Raw genomic sequence first — 17,343 nt, forward strand, 5'->3', positions numbered from 1 at the left:
TTTTGAGTCTACACAAACAGGTAGACATAAGGCAATATGCTGAGAATAGAACCAGGTATCTTGGATACAGATGATGAAAAGGCAGATAGGATCCCAAAGTTCTCACCAATGCATTTTGATGCCATATGGCAGTGATTCTCAAACTGTGTGCTTAGGTGCCATGGGCTACTTGCAGGGGTGCCCCGGGTTGGTAGTCCAGGACCAGTTCTAATTATTTACGGTCCATGTAATAGGCACAAAATAGTGCTTGTGGCTTCCAATAATAAAATGTGTACAAACAGAAGTGAATTCTATCCTTCCCCACATAACTTACACTTAAAGCCCATACACACGGTGAGATTCGGGCTATGCCCTATTGTCACTATGCGACAGGGGCTAGATCAGGACATAGTCAGTATCGCAAGCACACTCAGTATGTGCTTGCGATACTATGTGCGATTTTGGCTAAGTGTAAATTTTAACTCTCTTCTACAGAGATAGTCAAAATTGACTTGCCTGCACAGTCTATCTATTCTTGCGATGCTGACCGCGCATCGAATCGATATCGCAAGGTGACTTTCACCTTGCGATCTGCACTAACTTTTCTTACGATTTTGACAATATAGTCAAAATCGTAAGAAAATATCTCACCGTGTGTACACACCATAAGGATGACCTATAAACACAATTTACTTCATTTAATATTTTTTTTCTGAATTTCTCAAGATACTTTTGGCCTAAGGGTGCAGTGAAAAAAATTCTGATACTATAGGGCCCCGTGACTCAAAAAGGTTTGGGAACCACTGCCATAAGGTATAAAAAGATATGGTAGGATCCTGCCTTTTCCTCTGGAGCTGTTGTAGAATGCCTTTTATTGAGGCAGCACCATGCTTACACAAGAAATCATTCAACTTGTGGCAGGTTGATGGTGGTAGAAAATTTAATTGATGTTCATAGACCAGTGGTTCCCAATCAGTGTTACCAGGCCACCATAATGGTCCAAGTTTTAAGGATAACCATGATTGAGAACAGGTGACTTAATTAGTTAGTCATTTTTATTAAACCATATGTGCTCCCCCATGGATAACCTTAAAACCTGGACTGGTATGTGCTTTGAGGTTCATGTTTGGGAACCACTGTACTGGAATATCATATAAATGCCCAATTCAGTTCAGACCTGAGAGGTCTATGGCATATGGATAACCTCAGTGTCATGTTGAAACCATTGGATGGCTTCACCTGCCCTATGGATAGGGCAGAAGTTCCCAAACGCAGTCCTCAAGGCACCCCAACGGTTCAGGTTTTAAATGTATCCATGCTTGGCCACAGGTGACTTAATTAGCACCTCAGTCAATTTGATTTAACCATTTGTGCTTGAGCCATGGATATACCTAAATCCTGGACTGTTAGGGTGCCTTGAGGACCACGTTTGGGAACCTCTGGGAAAGGGGAATTTTTCACCCTAGAAGACCCGTCCCCACACGCACCCATCAGAAAAACAATTCTAAGTACCAGCACTTAGTAGCAGTAATCAGCAATAAGCATTAACTTTGCCTTCTAAAGAAACAACTAAACCCATACAATATCTGGAAAATGTTTGCTGCAGCTTTACAGAACCACCAAATCTGTCACATATGTAAACAAACAGAGGGATGCAGAGATCTTTAGGTAGATGCCATTTGTGCACTTTTCCGTTTATTGTGAACATGGTGAAAGATTATTCATCTGTGAATATCGCCTTCCTTCATTGTTCAGTAGTCCAGTGCTTTTCAAATCCAGTCCTCAAATATCCCTGACTAGTCATGTTTTACAGAATTTCTTTAAAAAACAAAAAAATAAAGATGAGTAAATACAGTCTAGACTCTACATGGTCAGTCTTTATTTCACCTACTTCCACAGAACCGAAATCCCGAAAATATGACTTGTTGGAGGAATTTGAGGACTGAAGTAGTCCATTGCCTGTGCTCTATGCTTCTCTGATTGCGCACGTGATGACCATTGTATGCACTGCAAATTATGATATTTTTGCAGCTCTTGCTGGGCTGTTTGGATTTCACTTGCTACTTTTACCACAGGTTGGAATTTGTAGTCCATGTGACTTTGGGTGGAATTCAATTGTGACGCACACTGCCCCCGGAGTGGCAAGCTGAAATGCACGAAAAGTGACTAGTTTGGGTGCCCAAACATCACTTTTCGCGATCGTGCCCAGCACTTTGTTCGGGTTTAGCTGCTTTCAGCACGAAAAAAACAATTGAATTGCACCCGCAATCTCCCAATTGCCCAAAGTGAATACAATTTGTTTTTGTTTTGTACTATCATGAAATATGCAGATGCCCTTTGCAGAGGATTTAATTGAGATTTTTTTTTTAGTGCTAACGATCACCAGTCTTATATAACCAGAGGTTCTCAAACGCAGTCCTCAAAGCACCCCAACTGTCCAAGTTTTAAGAATATCCATGGCTTAGCACAGATGGTTAAATCAAATTGACTGAGGTGTTAATTAAGTCACCTGTGGCCAAGCATGGATATACTTAAAGCCTGTACTGTTCGGCTGCTTGAGGACCTCAGGGTTTTTTGTGGCCTGATGTGAAATGAAAAAAAAAAAAAACTATAAAACGTACACTCTCCATGGCCAGAAGTAATTTGGGGATCATGTGACAATACTGTAACAAACCACCTCTGTTGCAGTAACACTAGTTATCAAAACAAAGCGGCATTTAACTAAAGCTCTTCCCCCAGTGTACAGCCTTTCCTTTTCTTCTCTTGCACGTATAGCTAAAGAAGAAAATAAAATAAAAATATATACTGAGTCTCCCTGCAAACCTGTCAAATTTTTAATACACTAAAAAGCTGCTGGAAAAGTTGTCCTTTCTGTCGCATGTTGCATGCAAAATATTTGCACAGTACTTATTATAAATGAACTATGCTTCTGAATCTGAATACCCTGACAACTCTGTCTTGTAATCAAAGCTAGAATCACACCAATAGCACCCGACACTGGGGCAGGGGGCGTGTCCTACGTCACCTAGGTAACAGGATGCGACCCGCCCCCTGTAAGTACACAGAGCTCTGAGCGAGGTAAGGCTGGAAGTGGCAGGTCATGTACGCAGGCACAGGGCGCTGTGCAGAAAGGGTAGTGGTATGGGTGCAGTTACACGTAGCTTGCATGAGTTCTTTGGCACTCACTAATTGATTAATATGTAGTATTAGTACAGGAGTACAGAACATGACTATTGTACTTTATTGGCTGTGTAAAGTACAGGAGATGTGTTCAGTTCATGTGGTTTGCGCTTGTATTTGTAACATTAATCATATGTTCGTTCCACAGAAATAATGTTGCTAATGTTAATGAGGAATAAAAGGCATATTGGCAGATTTAGAAAGAGGACAGTAAAGACCTGACATACAGTGGGCTTTATAAAGTACGCGAATAAACCAATAACAGAAGGGCAGACTAGAAAGAGACATCTACTGGTTATAACTTTGTTGTTCTCCTGTAAGAAAAAACTTGCATACAAAAAGTATCAAACTAATAATGTGTCACTGAGAGCTGGAAACCCCTTTTCTAACTGCCTAATCATGGCTGTGCGGCTTCTGCCTCCTTTAAAAATATGTGTCAGTAAGAAAAATGTGTGGGGAAATTGTTAACCTTGCTGTTAAAATTCTGTGAGCTCTAAGTACACAGCATGCATACCCTCCAACTGTACCTTTTTAATAGGTACAGTACCTTTTTTTGATGGTCTGTACCGATTTTTAGCTATTCAAGCTTCCATTGAAAGTATAGGAAAAGGGACGTGACCACGCCTCCTTTACCCGTGGCCACGCCCCTTTTACTACTTTGTACCGTATACCGTGCCAGGTATATGACCCCAGTGCCAGATCTGCCCCCCACAGTGCCAGGTATATGCCCCAAGTGCCTGCTCCCCCCCCCCCCCCCCGTGTTGGAGGGACACGGAGCGCATCGCGCGTCTCTCCTGTGACCCTCCTGGCTCTCCCCCGGCTGGTCTAATAAAGGAAGTGCCGGTTCGTGAGCAAATCAGAGCTCACGAACGGTACTTCCTTAGACCGGCCGGGGGAGAGCCAGGGAGGGACACAGGAGAGACGCGCGATGTGCGTTCCGTGTCCCTCCAACACAGCAGGGAGGGAGAGGAGACCGCAGATTGACATGCGGACGCTCGTCCGCATGTCAATCTGTTCTTAATCAGTGGCGCCCCCGCAGCCCCTCGCCCCCAAGCCACCGCGAGGACTGCGGGGGCAGTAGTTAAGCCACTGATATACACTGCTCAAAAAAATAAAGGGAACACTAAAATGACACATCCTAGATCTGAATGAATGAAATATTCTTATTAGATACTATGGGGCAGATGTATTAACGTGGAGAAGGCATAAGGAAGTGATAAACCAGTGATATGTGCAAGGTGATAAAGGCACCAGCCAATCAGCTCCAATATGTAAATGAACAGTTAGGATCTGATTGGCTGGTGCCTTTATCACCTTGCACATATCACTGGTTTATCACTTCCTTATGCCTTCTCCACGTTAATACATCTGCCCCTTTGTTCTTTACATAGTTGAATGTGCTGACAACAAAATCACACAAAAATTATCAATGGAAATCAAATTTATTAACCCATGGAGGTCTGGATTTGGAGTCACCCTCAAAATTAAAGTGGAAAAACACACTACAGGCTGATCCAACTTTGATGTAATGTCCTTAAAACAAGTCAAAATGAGGCTCAGTAGTGTGTGTGGCCTCCACGTGCCTGTATGACCTCCCTACAACGCCTGGGCATGCTCCTGATGAGGTGGCGGATGGTCTCCTGAGGGATCTCCTCCCAGACCTGGACTAAAGCATCCGCCAACTCCTGGACAGTCTGTGTTGCAATGGATGTTGGTGGATGGAGCGAGACATGATGTCCCAGATGTGCTCAATTGGATTCAGGTCTGGGGAACAGGCGGGCCAGTCCATAGCATCAATGCCTTCGTCTTGCAGGAACTACTGACACACTCCAGCCACATGAGGTCTAGCATTGTCTTGCATTAGGAGGAACCCAGGGCCAACCGCACCAGCATATGGTCTCACAAGGGGTCTGAGGATCTCGTCTCGGTACCTAATGGAAGTCAGGCTACCTCTGGCGAGCACATGGAGGGCTGTGCGGACCCCCAAAGAAATGCCACCCCACACCATTACTGACCCACTGCCAAACTGATCATGCTGGAGGATGTTGCAGGCAGCAGAACGTTCTCCTTGGCGTCTCCAGACTCTGTCACGTCTGTCACATGTGCTCAGTGAGAACCTGCTTTCATCTGTAAAGAGCACAGGGCGCCAGTGGCGAATTTGCCAATCTTGGTGTTCTCTGGAAAATGCCAAACGTCCTGCACGGTGTTGGGCTGTAAGCACAACCCCCACCTGTGGACGTCGGGCCCTCATACCACCCTCATGGAGTCTGTTTCTGATTGTTTGAGTAGACACATGCACATTTGTGGCTTGCTGGAGGTCATTTTGCAGGGCTCTGGCAGTGCTCCTCCTGTTCCTCCTTGCACAAAGGCGGAGGTAGCGGTCCTGCTGCTGGGTTGTTGCCCTCCTACGGCCTCCTCCACGTCTCCTGATGTACTGGCCTGTCTCCTGGTAGCGCCTCCATGCTCTGGAGACTACGCTGACAGACACAGCAAACCTTCTTGCCACAGCTCGCATTGATGTGCCATCCTGGATGAGCTGCACTACCTGAGCCACTTGTGTCGGTTGTAGGGAGGTCATACAGGCACGTGGAAGCCACACACACTACTGAGCCTCATTTTGATTTGTTTTAAGGACATTACATCAAAGTTGGATCAGCCTGTAGTGTGTTTTTCCACTTTAATTTTGAGGGTGACTCCAAATCCAGACCTCCATGGGTTAATAAGTTTGATTTCTATTGATAATTTTTGTGTGATTTTGTTGTCAGCACATTCAACTATGTAAAGAACAAAGTATTTAATAAGAATATTTCATTCATTCAGATCTAGGATGTGTTATTTTAGTGTTCCCTTTATTTTGTTGAGCAGTATGTGTATATATATATATATATATATATATATATATATATATATATATATATATATATGTATATATATATATATATATATATATATATATTGTCAAAGTCGAAAAATATTGCAGTACACACATCACGTACAAACTATGCACAGATGGCCTCCGTGCGCGTACTTGCTCTGCTGTGCGGGCGCATATTCGCAATTTGCGTATGGTCGCTCCCGCGGTCCTGCGTATTAGCGCGTGGTATGAGTACAGTAGAGTTTGTGAACGCATGGAAGGCTATCAAAACATATTACATATTTAATCCAAATAGTGCACAATGTACACATAGTTTCCCTGCACCACATCAGAAAGTAACAGCAGTTTAAATGGTATCAGAACAAAGGGATTCACCTTTACAGGATAGGAGGGGACAGAACAAGGTGGTGTTTGGTATCCAGCTGAAGGGTATTTTAAGGGTAACATTCCGGTGTTCGTTTGAGAAAGATCGCATGTTCCTGCGGATAGTTATGTGCAGGAGCAGAATATAGATATAAACTGTATTTACTGTACATTATGTATGCGGCGGGAATCCAGAGGAGACCACCCACAAGAGCAGTTGGAAAAGACATCGCCTACCTATTCAAACCGACCTATGACCTCTCCTGTACTGTAAATGACCATCCCTCTGTCCAATGGACAAAGAGATTACAGTATCCATTGTGTTATGTTTTGGATGAATTGTATAAAGAGAGCCTGCAGCAGGCCTGGTCAGACACAAGACTCACAATGTTATCTATCAGATGACGGAGGACAAGACTGGGTAGCGCGGCGAATCCACTCACGTATGTAACATTGACTGTAGCCATTATTCTGTTGTATTGTATTGTTTATATTGTAACCCCCTTTCAGCAATAATACGCTGTGGTGTCGGAACCCAGTGGTTTAGCCACAGACTGGTGTCATGTCTTTCTTTCCCTGCTAAGGTTTAAAGTGTAATAGCATCACACTGCATTGCTGAATAAGGTTTAAAGTGTATTAGTAGTGCATCACATTGCTGTATAAGGTTTAAAGAGTGTTCATTGGGTGTACATTGTACCGTCAGCGCGGCGTTTGTACGCTAAGTCTGTACACAGCACGGGACTTTGTACGCTAATAGCGTACAAAGTACGTAGAGTGTGTATTAAGTACAGCGGCCGCAGCGGCTCCATGGTAAAGTGTATTTAAGGTGTGTTTAAGGTATAGCTTTCATTCCTGCATATAAAACGGCATTGTCAATATATATATATATATATATATATATATATATATATATATGTATACACACACACACACACACACACACACACACACACACACACACACACACACACACTTTTTGTCTGTTTTTGGGAGCATCAGGTGGAGTTAATTATTTTAATTGTGATTCTGTGGAGAGTCATGGAAAACATGTACTGTTTGGGTCTTGAGGATCTAGTTTGAGAACCAATTACCTAAATAGGATGTAAAATAAAAAATAGGCAAGTAGTGTAATGTCGCTATGTACCTGTGCACTTGCTGAGTGACCTGGAACCCTGAACTGTTTGTGGCCCTGAGGACCGAGATTGAGAACCACTAAGTTCGCACAATTGTGACTCGAGTCCAAAATATATGTGGATTTTTTTTCCATTGTACACATAGGTGCACAGGGAGTGCCTGGTGCGCACATGCACCTCCTAATGTCCGGCACCCCACACACGCCACGCCTGCTACAGAACCCGCTGAGACCTGGACTTCTGCTCATTGCTGCACTCACTGCGCCTCCAACCACGCTGCGCCTGTGCCCGCCGCGGACGCTATACAGTATACTGTATATCCAGCCACACGAGGAGGGAGGGGGCTGATGTTGCACTTTGCGTTGCGATGTGACATGTTGATGTCACACTGCGCACCCTCCATCCCCGCCCGCGCTCTCAATGCACTGTGTGTGTGTGCCCTGACCCTGTGGCAATGCGCCACTTGGGAGGACTTGGAGCTGCTGTCGGACCAAAGGACACATGTCAGTGTCACTGAGGCAGTAAGTCACCACACACTGTGTGCTGCAGGAGAAAGAGGGGGGGCCAGGCCAGCCAGGGGGAATGAAATGATATATATATTTAAGGCAATACATTATGTAATCCCCTTTTTGTTTTTTTGTTTTATATATATATATATATATATATATATATATATATATATATATATTAGAGTGCACCTATAGTCTATAGGTGCCCTCAGGAAACTACTGAATGCTTGGCTCAGCTAGTATATATATGTAAACCTTCTTTTCTTTTTCTTTTTTTTTTTTTTCATGAGTGTACCCACAAATCTAATTTCTTTTAGATTTCATTCTTTTCTGTTTTTTTGATGAGAGTGATGATACTCATACCGTGTGATATAATGTGTATCATAATGTGAATTTTCGGCTCATACTGTGTGGCGTAATGTGAATTTCGGCTCATACCGTGTGGTGTAATGTGAATGTGGCTCATACTATGTATCATAGTATGAATTTTCGGCTCATACTGTGTGGCGTAATGTGAATGTGGCTCATACTATGTATCATAGTATGAATTTTCAGCTTATACTGTGTGGCGTAATGTGAATTTCGGCTCATACCGTGTGGTGTAATGTGAATGTGGCTCATACTATGTATCATAGTATGAATTTTCGGCTCATACTGTGTGGCGTAATGTGAATGTGGCTCATACTATGTATCATAATATGAATTTTCAGCTCATACTGTGTGATGTAATGTGAATTTTGGCTCATACCGTTTGACGTAATGTGGATCATACTGTGTGGCATAATGTGAATTTCGGCTCATACCGTTTGGCGTAATGTGAATGTGGATCATACTGTGTGGCATAATGTGAATTTCGGCTCATACTGTGTTGTGTAATGTGACTTTTGAATAATACCGTTTGACATAATGTGAATTTTGGCTCATTCTGTGTGACATATTACAAATGTTGGTTCATACTGTGTGACATAATGGGAATGTGGATTATACCGTGTGACATAATGTGAATTTCATCTCGTACCATGTGACATATTGCAAATTTTGGTTCATACTGTGGCGTAATGTGAATAAGGGGCACTACTGTCAGTAGCTGGTGAGCATGGTGACGTGTGACAAATGCTGGTGTCCTACGGCGGAGGGGTCTGAAGGCATAGAAAGAGGCAAATGTGGCTCTGATGACACATGTGTACATTTTAAACTTTAATTCTGTTATATTAAAACTCAAATGTTCGTCCCCTAAATCTCCCGTACATTTCAGAGTGGCCCACTCAAAATCAGGGTGTAGGTGCTGGGGTGCAAGGGGGGGGGATGCTTACGTACCTTGGCCCGCCACTATCTAGTTCCGCCATTGAGTCAGGGATAGGTTGGGGAAGTGTAAGCCGCGATAGAGTGCATCCGCAGCTAGGACTCACGGTTATGCTGTAGCGGACAGTCAGTGCTGGCTGGTGGACGCACCATTATGTTTTATTTTCTTTCTCTGGTGCGTATTATATCTACTTTCTTATTAGGATCTACAGAGAAATTAGATTAAGCCACTGATTTTACTGAGAGAATGTAAAATGGTGCTAGACACGCCCAAAAGGCGGTGCTAGACCCGCCCCTTTCCCTGTAATAAAATTAGCTACGCATGCCTATGATTGTTTACATTCACATCAGTCCATGCCCATGTGGAGAATCTGTATATCGTATGAACACATGTGCACACTTTTTTGTCAGAAGTCATTTAATCTTTCAGTATGTTTTTTGGATTATGGGTTGAAACCAGATAACCTGTGTAAACCTACTAAAACATAGAGGCTTCGCATACATAGGGAGTATCCTATACATTGCGCCGTCATCCACTGCATCCTGCAGTGTGTATGGGCGGCGCAATGTATTATGCCGTTGCATTAGGCCAGGTACACATCAGAACGGCGGCCAATGATCGGGACGTTTTCCATTCGTCACGGACCATCCCCAATTGACCATACACATCAGATGATTTAACAAATGATGGAACAATGTTGCTCTGTCCTTTATTAATATGCACAGTGCCGCATGTGATATCGTCCGGTTGGCCGCGCAGCACGGCCAGCCAGGAGTTATTGCATGCAACCCATGTGAGCGCGCAATCAAGCGTACACATCAGATGTGCCCATATTGGCCTGATGTGTAACCATCCCTAGAATTCTTCATTCAGTCACTGTTTCCTAATATCTCATACATACAGAGTATTGCACTGTGGTGTTTAGGGTTTATGGAACTGTGATTATTTATGTAAAGCATGGGCGGATCTAGTTGATGTATTGAATATGCTTGGCAGTTTAGTCATTGCAGCATACAGTATGTAGTACATCCTATACCACATGAACTTTTTCATGACGTCACATGTATTTGTATTTGTAAAGCAGACACTATGACCAGTTCTCGGAGACACAATCCTCATAGTGTTAAACGCTGGCAGCTGGAAAGTATGGGGATCCAAGCTGGAGAGACAGACCTGTCTATGAGAAACAGCACTCCGTTAGATCAGACTATGAGCAGTCAGACACGCTTTAGTTCCTGGACACCAATGGCAAGCACATCTTTCAACAAACAGGTAAATGAACTATAATCTAAATGTGAGATATTGTAACTTGCAGATTGTGATCACAAAAGAGAGACGTTCACATTAACCATCAATTTACATCAACTGCAAAACTCTACACTGTGAGTAGACCATTTAGTCTTAATAATTTAAATGACAGAATTTAAGTGTGCAGACATTAACTGACAGATTGGCAGACTTGCCCTGCAGACAGGGACGTAATAAATATTTTTCTACCGCCGTAGCAAATGTTTGTAAGGACACTTTTGTACCAGACAACTGTGAAAAATGTATACAACACATGGAACTTTGACAGGGAAGATGGACCGCCCTCAGTCCTGGGCCCCATAGCAGCTGCACTCTCTGCATCTATGGTATATTTACACCATTGCCTGCAGAAATATACTGAATAGACAGGTTGCTTCATACAAGGGAAAGGCCAGTGATGTTACTGCAGCTGAAATGACTTTAGCTTTTTGACTTAATTCATATCCTAATAAGTAAAAGTCTAGAGGGACTTCTGCAGTGTGTAATGCAGTGGGGATATAATACTTGGCTTATAACAGAGCTACAGTCAGGTTAACAATGAATAATATATGTTTCCCCTTTGTTCCTGTCTGGAATTTTAATTTGGGTTTAGATGTCCTTTAAGGTGAACTTGAAATTAAAGTTTTCATAAAGCCTTTCAAATAACATTAATATTTTGGAACATATTCTAAAGAAAATCACTTAATTTTCTGTAATTTAATTAGTTTATGACCGAATGCAGGTAGATACAATTATGCAATAATCCACTTTCAGCACCATGCTATTATGTAAATAACATTACAAGAATGAAAAAGGTAACAATAAAAAAGTACAATCATTAAAATAATAAGATTTTAAACCTACCGGTAAATCTTTTTCTCGTAGTCCGTAGAGGATGCTGGGACTCCGTAAGGACCATGGGGATAGACGGGCTCCGCAGGAGACATGGGCACTTTAAGAAAGACTTTGACTCTGGGTGTGCACTGGCTCCTCCCTCTATGCCCCTCCTCCAGACCTCAGTTAGAGAAACTGTGCCCAGAGGAGATGAACAGTACGAGGAAAGGATTTTTGTTAATCCAAGGGCAAGATTCATACCAGCCACACCAATCACACCGTATAACTTGTGATAAACTACCCAGTTAACAGTATGAACAAACAACATAGTCTCGGTCCAAAACCGATGAAACTACAACATAACCCTTATGTAAGCAGTAACTATATACAAGTTTTGCAGAAGAAGTCCGCACTTGGGACGGGCGCCCAGCATCCTCTACGGACTACGAGAAAAAGATTTACCGGTAGGTTTAAAATCTTATTTTCTCTAACGCCCTAGAGGATGCTGGGACTCCGTAAGGACCATGGGGATTATACCAAAGCTCCCAAACGGGCGGGAGAGTGCGGATGACTCTGCAGCAACGATTGAGCAAACATGAGGTCCTCCTCAGCCAGGGTATCAAACTTATAGAACTTTGCAAAGGTGTTTGACCCCGACCAAGAAGCAGCTCGGCACAGCTGTAGTGCCGAGACCCCTCGGGCAGCCGCCCAAGAAGAGCCCACCTTCCTAGTGAAATGGGCCTTAACCGATTTTGGCAACGGCAACCCTGCCGTAGAATGCGCCTGCTGAATCGTGTTACAGATCCAGCGACCAATAGTCTGCTTTGAAGCAGGAGCGCCAATCTTGTTAGCCGCATATAGAACAAACAAAGCTTCTGTCTTCCTGACCCTAGCTGTTCTGGCCACATAAATCTTCAAAGCCCTGACCACATCAAGGGACTCAGAATCCTCCAAGTCACGCGTAGCCACAGGCACTACAATAGGTTGGTTCATATGAAAAGATGAGACCACCTTAGGAAGGAAGTGAGGACGAGTCCTCAATTCCGCCCTATCCACATGAAAAACCAGATAGGGGCTTTTATGTGACAAAGCCGCCAATTCTGAAACTCGCCTTGCTGAAGCTAAGGCCAGCAACATGAACACCTTCAAAGTGAGGTACTTCAACTCCACCGCGTTGAGTGGTTCAAACCAATGTGACTTAAGGAAACTTAACACCACGTTAAGGTCCCAATGCGCCACCGGAGGTACAAACGGGGGCTGAATATGCAGTACTCCCTTCAGAAATGTCTGAACTTCAGGAAGAGAAGCCAATTCCTTTTGAAAGAAAATGGATAAAGCCGAAATTTGAACCTTTATGGACCCTAATTTTAGGCCCAAATTCACTCCAGTTTGAAGGAAGTGAAGGAAACGGCCCAAATGGAATTCTTCCGTAGGAGTTTTCCTGGCCTCACACCAAGAAACATATTTTTTCCATATGCGGTGATAATGTTTCAATGTCATGTCCTTCCTAGCCTTAATCAGGGTAGGAATGACCTCCTCCGGAATACCTTTTTCCGCTAGGATCCGGCGTTCAACCGCCATGCCGTCAAACGCAGCCGCAGTAAGTCTTGGAACATACAGGGCCCCTGTTGCAGTAGGTCCTGTTGAAGAGGAAGAGGCCACGGATCTTCTGTGAGCAACTCCTGCAGATCCGGATACCAAGTCCTTCGTGGCCAATCCGGAGCAACGAAGATTGTTCTCACTCCTCTTCATCTTATTATTCTCAACACCTTGGGTATGAGAGGAAGAGGAGGGAACACATAGACCGACCTGAACACCCAAGGCGTCACCAGGGCGTCTACCGCCACCGCCTGAGGGTCCCTTGACCTGGCGCAATACCGCTTTAGCTTTTTGTTGAGACGGGACGCCATCATGTCTATTTGGGGCAGTGCCCACCGACCCACGATCTGTGCGAAGACTTCCTGATGAAGTCCCCACTCTCCCGGATGCAGATCGTGTCTGCTGAGGAAGTCCGCTTCCCAGTTGTCCACTACCGGAATGAACACTGCTGACAGTGCGCTTACATGACCTTCTGCCCAGCGAAGAATCCTGGTGGCTTCTGCCATTCCCACCCTGCTCCTTGTGCCGCCTTGGCGGTTTACATGAGCCACTGCTGTGACATTGTCCGACTGAATCAGAACTGGCTTGTTGCGAAGTAATGCCTCCGCTTGACGTAGAGCGTTGTATATGGCCCTCAACTCCAGGACGTTGATGTGGAGACAAGTCTCTAGACTTGACCAGAGACCTTGGAAATTTCTTCCCAGTGTGACTGCTCCCCAACCTCGGAGGCTTGCGTCCGTGGTCACCAGGATCCAGTCCTGAATGCCGAACCTGCGGCCCTTTAGGAGGTGAGCACTGTGTAGCCACCATAGGAGAGATACCCTGGCTCTGGGATACAGGGTGATCATTTGATGCATTTGTAAATGAGACCCGGACCACTTGTCCAGTAGGTCCCATTGAAAAGTCCTCGCATGGAACCTGCCGAAGGGGATGGCCTCGTAAGATCCCACTATCTTCCCCAGGACACGTGTGCAGTGATGCACTGAAACCTTTTTTGGCTTCAATAGGTTCTTGACCAGAGCCATGAGCTCCTGAGCCTTTTCCATCGGAAGAAAAACCTTTTTCTGGTCTGTGTCCAGAATCGGGCCCAAAAAGGTCAGACGCGTTGTAGGAACCAGCTGTGACTTCGGAATATTGAGAATCCAGCCGTGTTGCTCTAATGTCTTCACAGACAGTGATACGCTGTCCAGTAACTTCTCTCGAGATCTCGCCTGTATGGGATAATTGTGACACCCTGCTTGCGCAGGAGCACCATCATTTCCGCCATTACCTTGGTAAAAATCCTCGGGGCCGTGGAAAGCCCAAACGGCAACGTCTGAAATTGGTAATGACAGTCCTGTACCGCAAATCTCAGGAACGCCTGATGAGGAGGAAATATCGGAACATGAAGGTATGCATCCTTTATGTCTAGGGAAACCATCTTGAACTTGAACTTTTTTAAGTACAGGTTCAGGGATTTTAAATTCAAAATGGGTCTGACCGAACCGTCCGGTTTCGGTACCACAAACAGGGTTGAGTAATACCCCTTTCCTTGTTGCAGAAGGGGAACCTTGACTATCACCTGTTGAAGATACAATTTTTGAATTGCATTTAACACGAACTCCCTCTCTGAAGGAGAAGCTGGCAGAGCCGACTTAAAAAACCGTCGAGGAGGCACCTCTTCGAATTCCAGCCTGTATCCCTGAGAAACAATCTCTAGTGCCCAGGGATCCACCCGTGAGTGAACCCAGATGTGGCTGAAAAATCGAAGACGTGCCCCCACTTGAGCTGACTCCACCAGGGAAGCCCCAGCGTCATGCGGTGGATTTTGCCGACGCAGGGGAGGACTTCTGCTCCTGGGAACTAGCTGTGTGCAGCTTCTTCCCCTTGCCCTTACCTCTGGCAAGAAAGGACGATCCCCGTACCTTTTTGCCTTTATTTAAACGAAAGGACTGCATTTGATAATGAGGCGCCTTCTTTGGTTTCGGGGGAACATAAGGCAGAAAATTAGATTTACCTGCTGTAGCAGTAGAGACAAGGTCCTTGAGGCCTTCTCCAAACAACTCTTCCCCCTTGTAAGGCAACGACTCCATATGCCGTTTTCAGTCGGCATCCCCCGTCCACTGCCGGGTCCACAAGAGTCGCCTAGCAGAAATAGACATAGCATTTAGTCTAGAGCTTAGTAAACAAATGTCTCTTTGAGCATCCCTCATATATAACGCAGCATCTTTTATATGCCCTAGGGTCATTAAAATGGTATCCTTATCCAGAGTTTCAATCTCTGCTGATAGGGAATCAGTCCATGCTGCGACAGCACTACAAACCCAGGCCGATGCCATAGCCGGCCTAATAATAGTACCAGAATGCGTGTAAATGGACTTCATGGTAACTTCCTGCTTGCGATCAGCAGCATCTTTGAGGGTAGCAGTATCCTGGGATGGCAGTGCTACCTTTTTTGATAAGCGTGTTAACGCCTTGTCCACCTTAGGCGAAGATTCCCATTGTATCCTGTCCTTTTGTGGGAAGGGATACGCCATAAGAATCCTTTTGGGAATTTGCAGTCTCCTGTCTGGAAATTCCCAAGCCTTTTCGCACAATTCGCTTAGCTCATATGAGGACGGAAAGGTGACCTCAGGTTTTTTCTCTTTATACATGTGTACCCTCGTGTCAGGGACAGGGGGTTCCTCCGTGATATGCAAAACCTCTTTTATAGCAATAATCATATAACGAATACCCTTAGCCACTTTTGGCTGTAATTTTGCATCCTCATAATCGACACTGGAATCTGAATCCGTGTCGGTATCTGTGTCAGTGATTTGGGATAATGTGCGCTTCTGAGACCCGGAAGGTCCCGGTGCCACTGGGACAGGCATGGTCTGACTACCTGCCTGTTCCCTAGCCTCAGCTTTGTCTAATCTCTTATGTAATAAATTTACATTAGCACTCAAGACATTCCACATATCCATCCAGTCCGGTGTCGGCGCTGCCGATGGCGACCTGACATTCATGCACTCCCCCTCCTCCTTAGGTGAGCCTTCAGCGTCAAACATGTCGACACACACGTACCAACACACTGCACACACACAGGGAATCTCTTTTCTCAAGACAGGTTCCCCCTAGGCCCTTTGGAGAGACAGAGAGAGAGTATGCCAGCACGCACCCCAGCGCTATAACCCAGGAAAAAAACACAGTATGTTCCTTCCAATAGCGCTGAAACACCTGTATACCGCCAATTATGTGCCCCCCCTCTTGAAAACCCACTGTCACCGTCTGTAAGCAGGGGAGAGTCCGGGGAGCTTCCTCTCAGCGCTGTGCTGTGGAGAGAAATGGTGCTGGTGAGTGCTGAGGGAGAAGCCCCGCCCCCTCGGCGGCGGGCTTCTGTCCCGCTCAAAATATGTAAAACATGGCGGGGGCTCTTTTATATACATGTACAGTGCCCAACTGTACATGTATATATCTCTGTTTGCCATAGGAGAGGTTTATATTGCTGCCCAGGCGCCCCCCCTGCGCCCTGCACCCTTACAGTGACCGGAGTGTGTGAGGTGTATGGGAGCAATAGGGCACAGCTGCAGTGCTGTGCGTTACCTCAGTGAAGCTCACGAAGTCTTCTGCCGCCTTTGAAGCCTTCTGTCTTCTCATACTCACACGGCTTCTTTCTTCTGGCTCTGTGAGGAGGACGGCGGCGCGGCTCTGGGACGAACGTCCAGGACGAACCTGTGTTCCAATCCCTCTGGAGCTAATGGTGTCCAGTAGCCTAAGAAACAAGACCTTGCAACTCAGAGAAGTAGGGTTGCTTCTCTCTCCTCAGTCCCTCGATGCAGGGAGTCTGTTGCCAGCAGTGCTCCCTGAAAATAAAAAACCTAACAAATATACTTTCTTAGCAGGAAACTCAGGAGAGCTCCCTGCAGTGCACCTGTGAGAGGTGCGGCTGCGGTGTGGTGGTGCCTGCTGCCGAGCAGGTGTAAATTCGGTACTCACCAGGCGCCGCTCCCTCTCACCTTCAGGTACCTAAACCTTCAACGGACCTGGCAATCTTCAATCGGATCCGGCGATTCCCTCTCGGAGCTGACCGACGACCGAGCTGAGGAGAGAATAGTTTACCTTAAAGGGGGGTATCGACCCTTCTTCCACTGAAAAAGGGGATACCTCAGGGGTGACCGCGACCTTCACCGGTTGGGTGAAAGGTCATCACCGGCACAAAGCCTCAGCCACCCAGATTTCACACACTCGCGCTCTCGCACGTAGTGTGATGAAAAGGATTCTCACGTCCGTGAGCAATCCCGACTCCGGCGCTCGGGGACA

The 17,343-nt window shown here is 45.4% G+C and overlaps 1 protein-coding gene across 2 annotated transcripts in view; it reads left to right on the top strand.

Annotated features, from left to right (window-relative positions):
• Positions 1 to 2,969: 2,969 nt before the first annotated feature.
• ECT2L (epithelial cell transforming 2 like) overlaps positions 2,970 to 17,343 on the top strand; it is a 257,733-nt gene continuing 243,359 nt past the window's right edge. For both annotated transcript variants that reach the window (XM_063917439.1, XM_063917440.1), the window contains exons 1-2: positions 2,970 to 3,057; positions 10,424 to 10,614. In XM_063917439.1, the coding sequence (XP_063773509.1) occupies positions 10,432 to 10,614 (183 nt within the window). In that variant the 5' untranslated portion in view covers positions 2,970 to 3,057; positions 10,424 to 10,431. The remainder of the gene's footprint in view (positions 3,058 to 10,423; positions 10,615 to 17,343) is intronic.

Source organism: Pseudophryne corroboree, chromosome 4 (genome assembly GCF_028390025.1).
Source record: "Pseudophryne corroboree isolate aPseCor3 chromosome 4, aPseCor3.hap2, whole genome shotgun sequence".
NCBI lineage: Eukaryota > Metazoa > Chordata > Amphibia > Anura > Myobatrachidae > Pseudophryne > Pseudophryne corroboree.